General features: G+C 40.5%; 1 protein-coding gene across 1 annotated transcript in view; it reads right to left on the minus strand.

Moving 5' to 3' along the window:
- The window catches only part of CPNE4 (copine 4), a gene marked incomplete at its 3' end in the record, with an annotated part of 595946 nt that overhangs the window by 136849 nt on the left and 438771 nt on the right, over positions 1–20326 (minus strand). Inside the window, exons 6-7 of the mRNA XM_082625196.1 lie at positions 11321–11404; positions 8216–8305 (exon numbers count right to left, since the gene is read on the minus strand). Coding sequence (XP_082481322.1) covers positions 8216–8305; positions 11321–11404 — 174 coding nt within the window. The remainder of the gene's footprint in view (positions 1–8215; positions 8306–11320; positions 11405–20326) is intronic.

The raw sequence follows: 20326 nt of genomic DNA on the forward strand, positions 1-20326 counted from the left end.
AACTAGGGTGGGGTTTCTTCCTTTCTAAGCAGTAAGAGCCAGAGGTTTGTTAGAGAAAATCAGCATGAAACAAGTATGGAACTAAGTCCAAAGGATCAGAGGCCAAATAAGAGGTACTTAGGGGTCCAGGATTTAGGAGTCATATGGGGTTGGGAATAAAGGGGGAATGTCCAGGGCAAATTCCAAGAACACACTCCAGGAGTCCAATCCGTTTGGCAGTTGTGAGCCAATCTGGCTCAGAGAATAAGCAAAGAGTGAATTTGTGGAGAAGATGGCTTGGTCACACCTGAGAAGGGAGGATGGGAATAGCTGGATAGAAGCCAAGGACGAACGAATGTCAGGATTTCATAGAGAAGGAAGAGCAAATATATACACACATTAGATTTGCAGTGAGGTGGCAGGAAAAACACTGAGCTACCTAAGAGAGGTGCCAAGAAGTCAGCTAGGTTTGCAGAATCAGTGGGAAGACACTGCTTCTCCATGTGCTCTTGGCAAATGGCCTGCACAAGAATTGTTTAGGAAAACCATTAAACTGAAGATGCCAGGACCACTGGGATTCTGATTCAACAGAGCACTTTTCTGACCTGCCAGGAATCCAGCTTTGGGGTGTCAGGAGGGAGCTTGTGAACATGCTGTTTTAAATCACCCAGGCACCGCTACAGAGGAAGGGAGGGCATGAAGAATGAGCAAGATATTAGGTGGGTAAAAATGCCATTTATGGTTGCTTTAGACTTGTGTCTGGGCCTCCTCTCAACCCTCATGGCCTCCTGAGTTTCATCACCTCTGCTTTGATTTTGGGGACTTGCTTCTCCTTCTTTTCTGCTACTTCCTTCTCCTGGTTCTGTCTTGCTTGTGTCCACCCCACTAAGACCTCAGTTAATAACCTGGGCCTCTCTCCAGAATAAGGCCTGGGGGCAGTTGATACAGAAACAACTGGTCCTCCTCACCCTAAAGCCCTCTTCAAAGCAAGTGGCTTCTATCAATTATCCTCAGAGGATGTCCGATAAACTCTAGGGGAAAGTCTCCAAGTTACCTGTGCAGTTTGAGCACCAGAGAGAGGGACAGGAAATGACCTCAGGGTGCTTACATGGTATTTGTCTCAATTGTTCTGGCATGACCTTTACCCCAGTACTAGGCACAGTTAGGGTGTTAATAATACTTGCTGGTGGTCCCTTCTCTTTCTAAGACCACCATCTGGAAGAATCTATTCTGAATATCAGCACTGTCTCCTAACAAATACATACTAGGTATTAATAATGTGTTGATAAAATCAAAGGAAATGATTAATATCATATTTCATAGAATCAAAGAGGCACATATTTATTTTCTCAACAACCACAAATTGATAGAAAAGCACTGTGTTATAGTTTCATTGAGAGTGTTTTTTCCCCTTTAGTGGTATGGTGAATAGTTGATAGTTTCTCAGACTTTATGAAATACGCTACATAGAGACAAGTCTTCTTTCTGTTAAATGTTTGAATGATGATAAGCATTTTAGTTGAGTGAGAGTAATGGGATAAATCATCCTTTATCAGGATGATTTATTTTCTAAGAATACAACAAAATAGAGGCAGCACAATTCAACAAAAAGCATGAAATTTGGCATTTGACTGCATGGCGTTTTGAGCCTCAGTTTCTTCATCTGTAAAATGAACACAATGGAATCTACCTCACAGTATGGCTAGAAGTAAATGAAGTTGTGATTTTGATAAGGACTCTAATATGCCATAGAAATCATGGATAATTTCATTCAATAGCTAAATATTAAATATATTTCATTAAGTAGCTAGTATTAAATATTAAATATATATTTCATTAAATAGCTAACATTAAATATTAAATATGTCATTAAACAGCTAGTATTAAATATTAAATACATATATTTTTTTAAATAGTTAATATTAAATGTAACCCTAAATCTACTTAGGAAGTAGTGCAATGTCTTTTACATAGTTCAGAAGACATTTCAGCTTGTCGCAGGGTTTTCTCTTGAGTTACTGAGAGAGAATCCTCTCTGAGTCCGACTGTAGGTATTTAAGGCTCAGTAGATGTGGCTGAGAAAACTCTAAGCCTCTGACACCTTCACAATTACTTTAAAAAATTAACCTCTGTCAGAATTAATGGGGAAACACCAGAGCATTTTCCACCATACTGGTGAATAAGACCAGAGGATGCCCTCCAACTCTGCTACTATTTAACATTGTGTTGGGAGCACTGGTACACACAAATAAAGAAAAGAAATAAGGAGAACGACTAGTTAAGTAAGGAGGGGCAAAACTGTCTCTATTTCCATATGATCTATATTTTAAAAACTCCAAAAAATTAACAGAAAATTAGTATAAACAACAATAAAACTTAATAAAATAGTTATTTAAGAAAACAATTCAATAGCTTTTATGTATACAAACAATAGTCACTTAGAAGGTGTAATGGAAGAGAAAGACAGAAACAAACAAACTAGGCATAAACTTAAAAAACATTCCAAACCTCTAAGAGGAACAGTAAGTGCTCCTGCAAACACAAAAGGAGACTTGAATGAACTGAAAGACGAACCATGTTCTGGGCTGGGAAGACAACATTAGAAGAGATTTCCGCAAGAGGGAAGGGATATGGGAACATATGTATATGTATAACTGATTCACTTTGTTATAAAGCAGAAACTAACACACCATTGTAAAGCAATTATACTCCAATAAAGATGTTAAAAAAAAGAAGAGATTTCCTTTGCAATCTCAATAAAAATACTATCACTTTTTTTTTTTTATTCTGGTACTAGTTGCTTATAAAGCTTAATGGAAAGAACAAGCAAAATATCCAAGCAGACCTGAAGACCCTTAAAAATACAAAGAATACAGAAGTGAGAGAGGCTGGTTCTATCAGGTATTAAAATGTGCTACAAAATGATTACCTGTAAGGGAAGAGAGTAAAAACTAGAGAAACAGGAATGGGAGTTAAACTTTTCTGAATGTACTTTGTTTTGTAGTTTTGATTTTAGAATCATGTAAACATTTTATATAATTATAAGACAAAATTAAACTTGAAAAAATAAATTCTAAATGCTGAAAGCAAAATGAAACAAAGGAACCCAACCGTTCTATGGGTTAAAGTTTCAACTATAGAGAGGAATTGTCTCTAGACTTTAAAATATGAGTTAGCATCTATAGAGAGATACATATCTTACAGAAAAAAATAATTTCAAAATTTCAAAATTCATGAATTAAAAAAATTCATACCAGAAAGCAAGGAAACTATTAAGAACTCAAGAGCCAACTTGAAGGGGTTTTAACTGGTTAAACAAGGGACGATACAAGATTTCAAAGGAATAATTATAACTGAAATAGATTGAAACACTGGGATATATTAAAAAATCCATGAATTCTTAATAATAGTGAGGGACCCCATTAGTCACCTATGAAGGATGCTAGAGAAGTAACTTGTTATTCTGAAAATTGTTTGAAAAAAAGAAAGAATAAAGCATTTTCCGGCCTTTCTTGTACAAATCACACCTCAGGGAACCAAACAGCTGTTAAAGGGAGCTCTTCTTTATAGAAGAACTCTAAATAATAGATAAAGAAGGAGTAATAGAATTAGAAAATTACCATTTTGGAAATTCTAATGAAATAATGAATCTAGGCAATGCTCCTCAATAACTGTTAAGACCATAAAAGAACACCACCCTTGTAAAACGTTCTTGCTACAAAACAGCCGCTGAATCTGATCAAGTGCCAGCTAGCTGTTTATAGAGAACACAGAGTGGGGGAAATGTGACAGAACAAACCAGCCTGGTTTCTTCAAGTAAAAGAAGTTTCTTTAATTAAATTGCAAGGGAAAAAAAAAAAAAAGAGGGAGAGAGAACTAACAGATTGAAAGAGACTTCAGAGACATTTCAGTCAAATGCAATGCTTGGACCTTGTTTAGATTCCAATTTGAAAAAAAAAACTATTAAATAAATTAGATGGTCACATATGAATAGTGGCAGAACACTTGCTGGTATTAAGGCAGCTTAGATAATATTCTAGGTATAAAAATAGGTTCATGGTTATGTTTATAGAAAGATTCCTTGTCCTTTAGAGATACATATTGCAGTATTTTCAGATGAAATGGTATGGTGTTTGGGAGAGGACCCCATAGTGACTTACACTGACCCCAGGCCCTTTTGCCTTCATGGACCCCCTCTCACCATAATAGATTTTGGGGATCCTAAAAATGTTATTGTTTTCTGATGTGAGAAAAAAAAACGGAAACAGTTTATTCAATCTTATAAGTTCATTTTTCCTTCTCACTTTAAAATAAATTAAAACGTTCTTGTAGGTTCTTAAAAGTATCATGTGTTCTGGCACTATGCTTGCTTTCCCTAATGAATGAGTGAGCCCTGGTCCGAGATTGGCTTCAAAACGATCTAGTGGTGGTTGGGGGCGGGGTGACAGAAAATGGGTATTGGGAGTATGGATGAAATAAAATTGGCCACAAGTTAATAAGGGTTGAGGCTGTGTGATGGGTGTGGGGAGAGGGGTGGGTTATCATAACCCACTACTTTTATGGATGTTTAAAATTTTTCATAATAAATAAATTAAAGTATCAATTTCTGAAAAATACTTATTTGAATGCTTTAAAAAATTTTTCCCATAGAGGAGGGAAAAAATAAATAAAACCAAAAGAAAAATCTGGTTTTATTTAAACTTGGTGTTAGTGTGGACCCTGAATAAATGAGATTTAAAGATATCAAGTCTCATTTGGGACAAAGACCTCATTATTAGAGTTTTGCCAAGACTGAGAATCTAAATGGACAGAGGGTTTTAAAATGTTTTCTTTTTTGGTCTTTTTTTTGATGTGGACCATTTTTAAAGTCTTTATTGAATTTGTTACAATATTGTTTTTGTTTTATGTTTTTGTTTTTTGGCCACGAGCCATGTGGGATCTTAGCTCCTTGAGCAGGGATCAAACCCATACCCCCTGCATTGGAAGGCAGATTCTTAACCACTGGACCACCAGGGAAGTCCCCAAAGTTTTTAATTTAAAAGTTCACTTTCTGGGTTTTTTTTTTTTTTTTTGGTGGTGAGGAGATGCTGCCTGCCAGTATGGTACCATTTTATTTCAGAGAAAGCTGAATGGGAACAACATTATGAGCATTTCTCAGTGGCCTTTGTGATGAAATAATCAATACAAATAAAGGGCAATACAGGAAGTCTCTCCAGCTTTTCAGAAAAGCTGCATTTGGTGATTGTGAGCAGGTGAGTGATGATATTGGGTTTGTCACCTAGTGAGCTCAGCACACCTGTGTGGGCCGATTCCCCCCCCCCCCCCGCCAGTGATGCACTGCTGACCTCTTAGCACCTCCCTGCTCTTCTGTCCATTCACTCCAGAAACAGTTACTGAGTATCTGCTCTGTGCTGCGCGCTGGGCTGGATGCCTGGATACACAGGGGAAAAAACATGGTTCTCACCCTGAAGGGGCAAACTGGGAAGAAAGAGTCACCTGCTGGGGAAAGAGATGGAAATGGAAATGTTCCAAACAAGTGGAGAGGTATCTCTATGAGGTGGGTACAGAGGGCTAGAGGGCACCCATAGAAGCTAAAGAGATCAGGGAAGGTTTCCGGAAGTGGAGGGATATTGGAGAGACCCGGAGGAAAGTAGCAGATGATGATAATCCAAGAAAAGCAGATGAAGAAGGCATCAGGCAGAGAGAGGCATGTGCCAAGCCCTGAAGGCTTGGAGAGGGCAGGGTGGGTATGAGTGCTGGACAGAGAAAAGGTGGTGGAGGGGAGGTTGGGTGGTGGAAAGTGGTGGGGGGCACTGAGCCGCGGAAGGACTGTAATGAAGAAGCAAATGTCTGTACCAGGGGTTCTCAGTGTGGGCTGGGACCAGCAGCATTAGCGTCACTCAGGAATTGTAGAATGTAAATTCTCAAGCTCACTCCAGACCCACCTAATCAGAAACCCTGGGGATAACACCTAACAATCTGTGTTTTAACAAGCCTTCTAGGTGATTCTGATGCATTGGTCTAAATGATTTTACCCTCTAGGGAACATTTTATGTCTGAATACACTTTTGGCTGTAAGACTGATGGGGGTGAAGTATCACTACGAGTGTTTAGTAGCCTGGGATGCTGCTAAACATCCTGCAATGCACAGGACAGGCCCCCACAACAAAGTCCAAATGTCAATGGTTCAGCTGTTGAGAAATCCTTATCCTCCCTTTCTCTGTCTCTCTCTCCTTCCTTCCTTCATTCCTTTCCTTTTCCTTCCTCCCTCTCTCCCTCTCTCTCTGTCTCTCTCTCTCTCCTTTATTCCCACTTGTCCTCTACAGACAGCAGAGCACTCAAAAGGCCACAAAATGCTCCCTTTCTGCATTTTTATTTATTCAATTACAGATAACCCTCCCCTTTTATCTGATAACTCCCCATGACTAAGTTGGCCTATGGTTAATGTAGGCATTATGTTTTTTTCTGCCCCAAAGTGTCCATTTATCTCCCTGGGAGTGGGATGGGGTGGCTCAGAGTATAGGTGACAATCCCCAACCCAGACCTGAAGCTGTAGGTCTTGGCCACTGTGCATATGAGCTTATACACGAGACCCAAACAGCCAGGAGTCCTGATTTTGGCATGAAAGACAATTCCAGTGGAAGTGGAGCCTCCCACAGGAGATATTAGGGACAACTCTGAGCAGTTCCTCCAGACCACAGAAGTAAGCATATCCACAGATAGTACAAAGTCCAAACAAAATGGTTTTAAACAAAGATGTAAAGTCACGTTAAGAGTTTGGGACTAACCAATGGATAGGATTCTAAACTGATGGATGACATTGACAAATGCAAATAATTATATCCATTAGAAGAAGGTTTACAGGGCAAAAAGAGTGAGGAAAGTGTAAAGTTACAAAGACAAATATTGGCAGTGCCCATTTAATACTTTCCAGGGGAGTCAGTGCCCCCAACATGAATGTTTAGTCTGCCTAACAGACCTATAATCCCATTGGGGTGGTAGGTGTCCCAGGCTTTTAAAGTCTCAAGCTATTAACCACCTCCATTATCCAGCTTCCCTGGCTCTGCTTTTAGGCTGTCACACAACCTTCTGACAAGTGTCCTCCCCATGGTTTGCCCACATGGAGAAAATGCTCTGGTAAAGCTGATATGAATGTTGAGTCGGCTTGAGGGTCATGTTTCTCACTGAACATGAACCTGTCGGCCTTTTGATTTATAGCTCTGGCCTCTGTTGAATTTACTCAGTCGTCCTGAGTTGGTAGAGTCACCTCTGGGACACTGACAACATGGAGCTTCTGGACTTCCAAGGTAGAGAGAGGGCCAGACCAGGGACCATAAGGAATGACTCTGGGAGTCTGCTTCGGGCACTTAGCCTATTGTCCTCCTTTGGTTGTCCTGACTCTTATAATGAGTCTTTTCTTCCAACTTCTACATTCCCATGATACTCAAAACGCATGTGTGGTAGACTGAAAAAAGTGGCCACCATACTCTGCAGCTCCTCCTGCCAAGAGGTAGAGTCCATGTCCTATTTCCTCATCCCTGAATCTGGGATGGCTGTGTGACTGGCCAATAGAATGCAAAGGAAATGACCTCATGTGAGTCTGAGACTGGGCCTCGAGATGTGCATGTTTTGCCCTGGCTCTTTTGGACCCTAAGGTTGCTGAGTGTGTAAGTCAAGCTAGCCTGCTGATCGATGAGAGACAAATGGCCCCGCCACCCTGATCATTCCAGATGACAGCCAGACAAACCCCAGAAGCAGAGGTGTCCTGCTCAGGTACAGCTGACAGCAAATACATAAGGAAGTTCATGCAAGACCAAGAAAAGAGCCTCCTAGGTGAACTCAACTTGACAATGTACAGAATCATAAGCTAAATAAATGGCTATTGTTTTAAGTATTAAATTTTGGAGTAGTCTGTCATGCAGCAGTAGATAACTGATAACAACAGTATTTGTGTTTTTAATAACTCCCAAATATACCCTGAACTTATTGCCACAGTTTCTCTCCTAGAGGCCATGGGATTTGCCACTTAATGTAACATGATTGAGATTTATCTCATGTTATCTCAGGAGTCTCAATGGCTCCAGCAGAAAGGAGAGCCCTTGTTTCTTCCATCAAGATGCTAAGAGATTTGGGTAAATGATAAAGAAAATTTTGGGTTTGCCAACATTCACTTGAAGAGAAAGAGGAGGGGTAAATATGTAAAATTACATTTCTCAGACATAGACAGAGTTCTGACCTTCAGCCGGCGGTCGGGATCTCCACTGCATAGAGAATTTACTGATACTTTGAATGATTTCCAGGCTGGGCTTAAGTTATTCATCACAACCTGAGGAAAAAAAGAGAGGAGTGGTGGGTGGGAGAGGAAGTGCTTGACATTTTCACATTTCAACATAAAAACTGCTTGAGAAACACTGCGGTGCTTATGAAAAGGACAATTGTCTGGAACAGGTGCCTTAATGAAAACTTGGAGTAGTAAACCTTTCAAGGGTGCCCACTAGGTGGATCGTTATAGGCAGAACTCTTGCGGTCACTGGCCTGGCTGTTATTTCATGAATAATGACAATAATATTGTCCAGTATGTGGATGCTGGAGATGACCCCTTCTACATCAAAAGAGATTGGGATTAAGGAGATGGGCTACCTCTGCCTCTGATAAAGTATCCCCAATTCTGTAGGACTGTCAGTCCTATGGCATAAATTCTCTTCTACTGAGGTCAGCATACGTAAAGCCTATTGGTGTGTGTGTGTGTGTGTGTGTGTGTGTGTATGTGGCAGGACAATTCTGCTGCTGAAGAACTGAGCGGTCTTTGGTGACTTGTGACCTTGGTTAGATCAGATTGCAAGTCAGAAGAAAAGTTTCTAGAAGAAAAATCTCAGGAATACATTTATACTAGGTATGCGCGGGAGGCATAAGAGGGCAGATCTTCAGAACTTCAGGATCACAAACTAAGACTGCAATATCGTGAAACCCTTTTAAAAGCAGTTTACTAATCATGAACTTGGCTAAATCCTGCCTGAGAGTCTATTCAAGTCAAGTCTTATTCTGCCCATCAGATGATTCAGTAATTCAATTTGGTTTAGCTTATGAGTATTTGCTCTGTGCCTAAGGTTGTACTGTGTACTCTAGGGCAGGGGCTCCCAAAGTGTGGTTCCTGGACCAGCAGGAACTTGTTAAAAATGCAAATGTCTAGATTCCACCGAGACCTACTGACAGAAACTCTTGAGGTGGGCCACTATGTGATTCTGATGCATGATATTTGAGAACCACTGCTCTAGGGGACATACAAACGAAGTTAAATGGAGTTCTGTCATATTGACTTTTCTTTCTATGAAGTTTTTAGTTAGCAGAGCCTTAGAATTGTAAAAAAAAAATAATTCTCTATCTACATAACATAATTATTTTATAAGTGATTCCTTCTTCTCCTGAATTCCTTAATATAATGATGAATTATTGAGTATACTGTAGGCTCATTATTAAATTTCCTTTAATGCATTAAAAAGTAGAAAAATAATGTTCCTGTGTGACTGCTTTTTGCTCTCATTCCCTGAATGAGCAAAGTGATAGTGAGAAGAAAAGTTAGATAAAATTGTTTTGGTTAATTTAAATTTCTCACCTTTGTATAGAAATACTAAAAAGTGAATATGTTTCATTATAACAGCTTCATAAAACTCAATAGCAGGTCAAAATTTCAACTAGAAATTTCCTCTGAAATTAAAATCTGTGTGTGTATGTGTGTGTATGCACACACACATGTGCTTACCCAGAGAGAAAGGTATTGCCTGGTATTTATTTTGTATCTATTGAGTGAGAAAGAGGAAAAATCAATGCTATGTTGATTGACTCATTGGAAAACTTTACAATCACAATTCTTATGAGATTCCAGGAGCCCCTCACAATGGGGTATGGGGAAGAGTTAGAGGGGAACAGGGAAATTTACCAAGAAGAGGGAGGGATGCCGTCAGGAGTGAATAAGAGCTCTAACAATATGCCACCCCTCTTCTTTCTACCTGCGCATTCAAGTCCCTGTGCACTGGCTGGAGCAAAGGCATGAATGGGTACCACTTCTGATTCTCCCCAACATTTAGTTACTTCTCCTGAGAGAACTTTGTTCTACCAAAGGAATCTTTATGTGGGAAAAGTTCTATTTGGTGATGGTGATGGGGTGCCACTCAGGGAAACCATCGCAGTTGCATTTGAAACTATTCCCCAGGGAATAGTTTGTGACTGTCCAAAGAATCACATTATACTATCACAGGGAGTGGACATACTATCAATATTCAACTCCATTCATGTATTCATTCTTTAGTAGACACACTTTATTAAATGCTAACCATGTACCAGATGACATCCACAGAACTAGCCCGTCCAAGACTACTCGATTCTTGTTTACCTTAAATATGACATGAAAAGTTCCCCTAATGCTACCTGCAACTCTGCTACTTCAGGAAAAAGGAAATGGATTTCCAGTGTGGGGTATGGGAACACAGCACCCCACTATCATCCTGAGAGAGTCATGAGAGTTCCTTCGTCCTTTACCCCACACTGGAAGCACATTTTTCTCCCAGCTCCAAGCCATTCCTCCTCATCAATGCACTTCTCACCCCCACACAGTCTCTCTTTAACTGGCTTGTATATAAAATAAAATTAAAAGTGGAGACTAGGGTTGATTGTTAAGTGGGTGTGTGGTGGTGGGTAGTGGGGGGTGGGGTAGTGAAGGATAGGGTTCGGAGTCACGTGGAGAGAATGTAGGAGGGTGAGAGGGAGATGCAGCAAGACCAAGTGCCTGCTGATACAGGACAGCCGTTCGTACGACAGATCTGACATCAGTCCCGTGTATGGACTTTCCCTGGGGAGGCAGATTGGCTTCTGAAATCGCAGCAAAACTCAGGGTCAAACTCAATTCAAACCTCAGCTCTACCTCTTGCTCACTGGGAAGGTGACTTGACCTCCTCAAAGTTCCGTTTCTTCAACTGTAAAATGGGGTAATAATAATCATGTCAATGCATAGTTGTCAGAAGTAAATAAAATGATGCATATGAGATCAGTCAGTCAAATGCTTGGTACCTAGTCATGTTTATTAAATATTAGCTAGTATTCATCTTTTTATTATTAATAAGTTGCTGGCTTTCTGCATTAAAGGTCAATAATGGAAAATCTGGGTGAGAAAGGGTCTCCTCTTATAACACCCACACTGAGAATAAAGAGCCCTCTTAAAGACTGGGAAGACTTCAGGTATTGAGGGATAGCTACAGACATTAAGAAAGGGAAGGGGTTTCTCAAAACAGGTCAGTGTTTCATCTTAAAGAGACGAGATGGCACAGCTGTAGACGGTTCTTCTCACCTCAGTTCGGTGCACAAGTTGCTGAGTTGCATCATCATTCATTCGAAAAATTTCCAGAAATGGGTCAGACTTACTGAAGAAATCCTACAATAAATAAGCAGAAATGAGTTGTTTCCCTGCCCCCTGCACAAACACATTTGATCCAGCCCTGGATAAAATACCCCTGAATTTGACCCTTCCTTGCTTTATTCTTCATCCCTGAGACCCACCTTTGGCTAGAATGAGCTGTATCTTAACGCCGAGTCCTTTGAGAAGTAAGGATTGGTTGACTGAAATCCCAAGTAGTCTTCAAAGATCCACCCAAATGCTGGTTCTCTAAGAAGCAGTCTTAACATCTGCTGTCTTAAACATGTTAATTCTAGTTATTGTAAAGCCTATGTCTGATGACTACAGTATCTGGAATTCTGTGGGTCTGTTTTTATTATCTGTTTCTACATTCTGCCTCTTGTTATGCTTTTTAATTGTTGATTAAATACTAGACACTGTGTAAAAAAAATTATAAAGGCTATAGATGAGTCTTCAGCTTCTGGCAAGCAATTAAAATGGGAGCAGTCACCTGAATCCAATTAGGATTGAGCTCTTTAGAGACTGGTTTCTTCAAAAGTCTTTAAAGGCCGGACCTATTTCTGATTCCTTTATTCCTTAGGTATAATCCTTAAAGGGCTCTCACTCAAAAACTCACTGTTTATGAGGGCTGTTCCTTCTTGACAAGCCCTCAAGGCTCATTTCTGTTTGTGAGACTCTGAAAGACTCTGTTTACTTCCATAATCTCTTGGTTCTATAGTTATTGGTTCAGTTTCTCTCTATGCTGCTATTTGCTAATTAGTGAATGCCTTGAGGGGATAAGTCACTCCAACGGTTGGGCTGCTTCCCTTCTCTGAAGCCTCTACAAGTAACCTAAGCTTTCCCTAAAGTCCTGAACTCCAGTTTTACTTCCCCAATTCCATGAGGCTATTAATATCACTGCTCAGTTTCTCTGTTTCTTAGTAGTTATTTTCTGCTAGGCTTCCCAGCTTCTCTATCCCTGGGTTTTATGAATCAGCCTTATGGAATTGCCTTGAGTGGAAAATCTGCATAGAATGTCTGAATCACCTCAATGGATTTCTCTTCTCTCCAACTTCTCTGACCCTGAATCTTGACTGCCTTAAGACCCTCAAACAGATGTCTCTTGTATCTTCTCCAGTGTTTATAGTTGTTTTCAGTAGTAGAGTAATGTAAAACAAACAGGCACTTTAATACTGGAAGCAGACCTGTCCATATCCTTCTTTTAAACTTGGCTTTTTACACTGATAGATTATAAACTCTCAGACAGGAGCAATTATGTCTTATTTTCCTTTATATTTCTACCATAGCATCTTCCATAGCACATAGCACAGTGTTTACTGAATGTATGAATGAATACATAAATGAATGAGCGAGTGACAAGAAAACCAGGTACAGAATAGGAGGTTATCTGAGCAACAGCTCTGGTCATCACATTCTTACTATGTATTTCACTAGGTAATTCCCCGCCCCAGAAATCTAGACAGCAGCAAAGCAGAATAAAGCCTACAGCCATCCTAGTCTTTAGCTAGACAAAATACTCTCAGGGGATATGCTGATCATGGAGCCCTTGTGCTTGATATTAAGATACAAGGAAGGATAAAACCTTTTCTCATCCCTCCAAAGGGCCATAAACATAACAAAGGGCTAAGTATTAATGAATGAATGAATGAATGAATAACAGAGAAGAGGGAAAGTCAATGGATTTTGACTGCAAAATATGGTTGTGAGGAGGATGTTTCTAGGGAGGGAATGGAGTGAGTGAAGGTGTAAAAAAGTAACCATAGAAAGGACACACCAAGTAGCTGAATTACCCTGCAGCCTCAGGATGTGTAGGGGAGGAATCTGAGGCAGTACTGGTGGAAGTGGCTCCATGAGGTGAAGGGCCTTAAATGAACCAGAACCTCCCTCCCCAATTCCTAGTGTGGGCACTTTAGCTTGTTCTGCATGCCCTTGGGGCCCTTCTCCAGGAGCCGCAGGCTTTGACCCCTGAGATAGATTGTTGGTCCCTCAGGGAATGTATATGTCAATTGTACTTAAGAATTGCTCAACACACTGGAGGAACACTATCAGTTATTTTTCTTTTTCCTTTTATTGATAATTTTAAATGTTTGCTATTGTTTTTTCAAAAAATAGAAAATACAGAAAGAAGGAAAAAATAGCCCATAATCCCACCCATAATACCACAACTATCAATAACATTTTGATAATTTTTTTCTAGAATCTAGACATAATTTTCTTTCTTTCTTTTAAAAAATATTTGTGGGGCTTCCCGGGTGGCGCAGTGGTTGAGAGTCCACCTGCCGATGCAGGCGACATGGGTTCGTGCCCCGGTCTGGGAAGATCCCACATGCTGCAGAGCGGCTAGGCCCATGAGCCATGGCCGCTGAGCCTGCACATCTAGAGCCTGTGCTCTGCAACGGGAGAGACCACAACAGTGAGAGGCCTGCGTACCACAAAAAAAAAAAAAAAAAAAAAAAAAATTTGTAATAGTACACTATATACACTTTGGTACCCTATTTTTTTTTCTCTTGGAAGTATATTACAATGTTTTTTCTGTTTTATTTCACATGATTTTTAGGATTGGCATGGAGTTGTTGTCAGGAGGATGTACTGTAACAGGGAAGAGCAAAATCTGACTCCATGTTGGATCTGTTTCTTTGACTTTAACCTTTGCTTTTCATTGCTTTTGTTACTATAATCATACATAATGGTCTGCCTCAGGGAACCCTGCCCCTCTGCCTGAATGTTAAACTAATGGGCTTTTGTTCAGCTCACAGGGAGACAATCTGACCCTGCCCACCTATGAATGGCTGTAGAAAGGAAGAAATTCTCACATACCCTCCTCGATGCTGGCCAAGCCAGGCAAAACTAACAGCCCTTTTACTTTACTTCCTCACCTCCTCCCCCTCTCTGTTCTGTAAAAGAAACTGGCATCCAGACCCCGGTAAGATGGTTTTGGGGACACTAGTCTGCCATCTTCTTGGTCTTCCAGCTTTCTGAATAAAGTCGCTATTCCTTGCCTCAACATCTCATCTCCCAATTTATTGGTCTGTTGTGTGGTGAGCAGAGTAAGCTTGGACTTGGTAACAGTACTATAAATCAAAAAAAGAAAGATCAGGATATAATCTTCATCTTCAAGTAAATAAAAAATCGAACATGTAGCACACTGGCTTTTAAATCCTGATTCCACCATATACAGTCTGGGTGATCTGGGACAGGATATTTAATTTTTCCACGTCTCAGCTTCTTTATCCATAAATGGAGAGGGTATCACCCTTTTCTCATAGCAATGCAGAAGGATTATAGTTGCTGATACACCTAAGTGTTGAGTCCAGTGCCTGGCACATGGTCAGCACTCAGAAAGCACTACTGCTATTAATTATTACCAATAAAAGAGAGAATGCTTGAGGACACTTAGTAAAGCACTATACAAATATCAGGGATGATTACTATTTTTTTTTAATGTTAGCAAGAGCTCTTTTTTTTAAATAAATTTATTTATTTTTGGCTGCATTGGGTCTTCATTGCTGCATGTGGGCTTTCTCTGGGGCTACTCAGAGAAAGCAGGGGCTACTCTTCGTTGTGGTGCACAGGCTTCTCATTGCAGTGGCTTCTCTTGTTGTGGAGCACAGGCTCTAGGCACGTGGGTTTCAGTAGTTGTGGCATGTGGGCTCAGTAGTTGTGGCCCGTGGGCTCTAGAGCACAGGCTCAGGAGTTGTGGTGCACGGGTTTATTTGGTCCACGGCATGTGAGATCTTCCTGGACCAGGGCTTGAATCTGTGTCCCCTGCATTGGCAAGTGGATTCTTAACCACTGTGCCACCAGGGAAGCCCCAGGGATGATTAATATTAAGAAGGCATCTGATTTCTGAAAATAAAACAACTCATAAGCAGCTCAAATACATCTAAAATGTACACTCAGAGATTCATAGTTAAAAACAACAAATCTGTGTCTAATTGTACGGTTACTTGACCACAATCTGGAATTTTCAGCTTCCTTTGCTTGACCATCAGCATTAAGATGGCCCTTGGGACAGTTCAGTACAATGAAAATTAATGATATAGGCATTTTACTGAAGTTTTGCTATGGTAAAATGTTTTAATAACTTGGAGGCTATGTCCCTGCTCTTTTAGTCCAATATGAAAGAAATTTAGTCAAGTGAGAGGTCAGTAAGCAATCAGCTGAGGTTTGAAAGAGAAAAGGAAGCAGTGCATAGCCATGACAGTGATCATGGAAACAGAATATTGGAACTAGAAAAGATTGTTTGAATGATATGGGGTCATATCCAGACTCTATAGCTTCCTCGCCTTGCGACTTTGGGCAAATTCTTTGATCTCACTATGCATCATCTGTAGACTGGAAATAATAAGACCCATTTTTAAGAATATGGTGAGTTTGTGGGGGTAATGTAGTTAGACACCTGACACCTGGTACATTGTAGATGCTCATGAGTGATAATTTGCTTTCATTAATGCAGGCTGGATTAGTTTTCAGGCAGGCATACTTGAACATAGTAAAATCACAGCACAGCATGAGAGAGTTAATGTTGCTGTAGAACAGGGGTCAGCAAAGTATGGTAGGTGGCCCAAATTCAGCCCACTGCCTGTTCATTTCGGGTTATTTTTTAGTTTTTTTTCTTTTTTTAAAATTTATTTATTTACTTTTTGGCTGTGTTGGGTCTTTGTTGTTGCATGTGGGCTTTCTCTAGTTGCAGGGAGTGAGAGTTACTCTTTATTGCAGTGCATGGGCTTCTCATTGTGGTGGTTTCTCTTGTTGCAAAGCATGGGCCCTAGAGCATGCAGAGTTCAGTAGTTGCGGTGTGTGGGCTCAGTAGTTGTGGCTTGCAGGCTCTAGAGCACAGGCTCGGTAGTTGTAGTGCATGGGTTTTTTTGCTCTGTGGCATGTGGGATCTTCCTGGACCAGGGCTTGAACCCATGTCCCCTGCATTAGCAGGCAGATTCTTAACCACTGCACTAGCAGGGAAGTCCCCCACTGCCTGTTTTTGTGAATAAAGTTTTATTGGAACATTGCTATGCTCATTCATTTACGTATTGTCTATGGCTGTTTTCATGCTGCAAAGGCAAAGATGCATAGTTGGGACAGAGACCATACAACCTGCAAGTCTAAACTATTCACCATCTGACCTTTATAGGAAATGTTTGCCAACCTCTCCTTCAGAGACAGATTCAACTGCTTATACAGCACCCCATCGAACTAGCATCATGGCAATATTAAAAAATACAGCTTATAATGATCATGATTACATATATGAAGAGCACCAGTGTGAGAATCAGTTCCAACACACCATCGTGAATACTTTCTCAGGAAAGGGAGGAGAGAGAACACTTTGTCAGCTTGAATGTTCCAAAGGGATTACATTCATATCTCTACTTGTTAGATTAATCACCAACTAGCTGCTAATGTAATAAATGTGATTTAGGAGTTAAAAAGCCTATCTCTCCACAAAATGAATTGCATTAACAGTAGACAAATAAGTTATTTCTTGCAAGCCTCGTCTATTTTATATGCGGCTCTCATGAAGCCTACTTCTCAGATTTCAAAGACTCTGGGTTTCCATCCTGAATAGATAGCTGCTGGTTTCCTGGACAGCATTGGAAAGGGGAGTTTAAAATGACAGAAAATGACCAAAAAGTGACATTATCTGTCATTGTGGTTTGCAAAAGTACTATTATACTCCACAATAGCAGTTCTCAAACTTTTTGGTCTCAGGACACTTTTACACTTAAAAATTATTAAGGACACCAAGGAACTTTTGTTTATGTGGATTATATCTGTCAATATTTTACCATATTATAAATTAAAACTGAGAAATTTAAAAAATATTCATTTGCTACATCATTTTAAAAGTAGTAAAGATAAACCTATGACATCATAATAAAAAATAACATTTTAATGGAAAATAATTATATTTTCAAAATGTATAAAATTGTCAGGAGAATGATATCATTTTACATCTTTATAAATCAGTTTAATGACTGAATCAATAGAAGCAGCCGGATTCTCTTATCTCTTGTTGCATTCAATCTGTTGTGATACTAGGCATCATGTAGCTTCTGGAAAACCACTGTACACATGTGACAGAATGAGAGTGAAGAAAGAAAATAATGTCCTAGTATTACTATGAAAATGGTTTTGACCTCATGCATTCTTCTGAAAGGGTCTTGGGACCTGGGACCACACCTTGAGGACTGCTGCCTTGTAGCATATGCACCCTCACCTTCCTCTTCTCTGGCTCCCCACTTCCCCAAAATACACGGGAACATAACCAAGTTCTCCACAGACCAAGACCAGTCCAACTTGTATTCATTAACCCTCTGCCCTGAAGAATATTTAGATTGTAGTTAGGCAACCTGATTGAGTCCCTCTCTGTTACTGATTATCTGTGAGTGTGTGTGTGTGTGTGTGTGTGTGTGGCCTTTGGTAAGTCATTTGACATCTCTGAACCTCGATGTTCTCATATGTAAAAGAAGGCAATTGTATTAGGCAGAGCTTTCTACCAGAGGTATGTGTATACCTGGAGGTTACCAGAGTTACTTCAAGGGGAGTGGGGTTCAAGATCTCCATAACTAATGTCTGAATTGGATATAGTGTATTTTCCCTACATATCCATACTGCAATTTTTCAAATGTATATAGAAATTAGTTGCTTTCATGATACTAATTGGCAAAATGTTTTAAATTAAGAGATTGTTTTATTTCAGTGGCTTTTAGTCATGGTCTATTTTCTCAATTAATATAAGATTAACTGTTAACATGCAGGTAGCTACATCCTCATTTAGTGCTAAAGGCTAGAAGGAGGTCCTCCTTGAGAACCTTTGGGAATGCTTTTTCCAGTTGTGACATGAAATAATTGTCCTCTATTATTCTGATTCTATCACAAAAATACTGTGGCAGGTTGACTTTCCCCTACAATGTCCACTGTCCACACACTTTTCTACATTATGACTCCCCCATCAAGGCATGGAGTGGCTCTCCTCCCCTCGACTCTGGGCTGCCTTATGACTCACTTGCATGAATTTGAAGCCTAGGTCAGAAAAGGCCACGCAGCTTTTCTCTGCTTCTCTTGGGATGTTCTCTTTGGGAAAAGCCAGCCACAATGTAGAAAGTGTGACAAACCTAAGACCACCATGAAGGCAGTCTAGCTGACCGAGCTGGTGGAGCCCAGCCTTCCAGCTATCCCATGTGCCAGGCATGTGAGTAAAGCTCCTCCACCAGCTGAGTATAACTGAAGAATTGCCCAGTTGAAACCTGCCTGAATTTCTAACCTCAAAATTATGACATATAATAAAGTAGTTGTTAGTATAATTTGCCCGGTTTTGAGGTGGTTTGTGATGCAGCAATAGATAACCGGGCAGCAGTGTCCTTGTGTAAGTCATCCGGCCTTACTGAGCCTCTGTTTCCTGAAGAGGTTGTGTGAGATGATCTTCATAGTACCATCTTGCTCCTCAACTCTACAACTTTGCCCTCTCTCCACTTGAGACCGTTCATCCCCCAGTCCACTGGTCTCAGCAATGAGCAATTGAGGACCCTGGGCAATCAGCACAGCCGAGGGTGGGAATGGCCATTGAGAACCATGGTAAGTGCTGCATGGGGCTCTTTCAGTTCTGTGAGCAAGCAATCACTCACTTGGATGAAGGGAAACTGCTCAAACATCTTAGAGCCAATGGACCCACTAACAAACCCCCATAGCCCCTTGCATTATAAAATAAGTCAGCTAGAGGACATGACTAAGTGGAAAGAAGCCATTATAAGCCATTAAGTGAGTAGCTTAAAACTGAAACACACTGACCCAATGGCTTATAATTGTCACCAGGAAAGATGCCACAAAGCAGTCTGGTGAGTTATTCTGAAACTTGAAGATGACGGGAGAGAAAGAGCACGATGATCACAGGAAGTGAGGGATAAGAGCTTACACCCCACAGACATCAACGTACTCTACAGCTCCCAGCACCTCGCTCACCTAATGTCAAAAGGTAGCAATTTGTGAAAGTGTCACACAATCCCCTCAGGACAAAAAAAATCCAAATATAATTCTCTTTTAAGAGCAAAGTATTTCCTAATGTCCCCAGGCAGAATGGACTACCCTTTTCAGGATTCTCTGATTGTGTATCATCCTCTTATGGCTCTAGTATCATTATATCACTTGTTGTTTAAATCGATATGTCACTTAGATGGTGAATTCCAGGTTGTGGGTGTAAGAGTTGTTCAAAGTGTGCCCTTTTCCTGCCAACTGATGCATAACAAGCATACAACAAAGGTTTGGTAAATGAATGATGAATGAGTGGATAAATGAACAAATAAGAGAGTGAATTAATGAATGCATAAATTGACTGAGTACTTTTTGTAGGTGAAAATGAACTATGCCAGGATATAAACTGCTGCTTAAGGCTATGGGGAATTGCTTGAGTGCTTTACCTTTTTCAGCCTAATGCCTGTAAGCAATTGTTTGAAAAAGCAGTCCCACATCCCCTTATCGCCTCTTCCTTAGTTGTACGCTTGGAAAATGGAGTACTTTGTGAATACATTTATGGATATGATGTGCTTTTTGACTCAAGGATATGATTGGAGGGAAATAATAAATATATGGTGAGGTTGGAAAGGAAACTTTTTTTTAAAGGGGTGGAGACTGTAGAACTTTTTCTGTATATACAAGACTAATAAGGCCTGTGATAGTGTGGAAGTTGTGAGATACAACAGAAAGAGTACAGATGGGAGTCAGATTGACATGGGACTGAGTCCTCAGCTTTACCACCAACTAGCAGGGTATGGTGGCCATGAGCACATGCTTTGCAGACCTCGCACTCCAGGGTGTGTAACCTACCATGGACCCCAGCTGCTGTGCTCCGAAATCCAGCCCTGCCCTCACTCCGAGGCCAGGCTCCCTGTGGGCTGCTCCCAGCCAGCGCTGTGTGTGTAGGGGATATAAAGGCACTCTTGGGAG

This window comes from Mesoplodon mirus (genome assembly GCF_964341445.2).
Source record: "Mesoplodon mirus genome assembly, chromosome: 6".
Classification (NCBI taxonomy): domain Eukaryota; kingdom Metazoa; phylum Chordata; class Mammalia; order Artiodactyla; family Ziphiidae; genus Mesoplodon; species Mesoplodon mirus.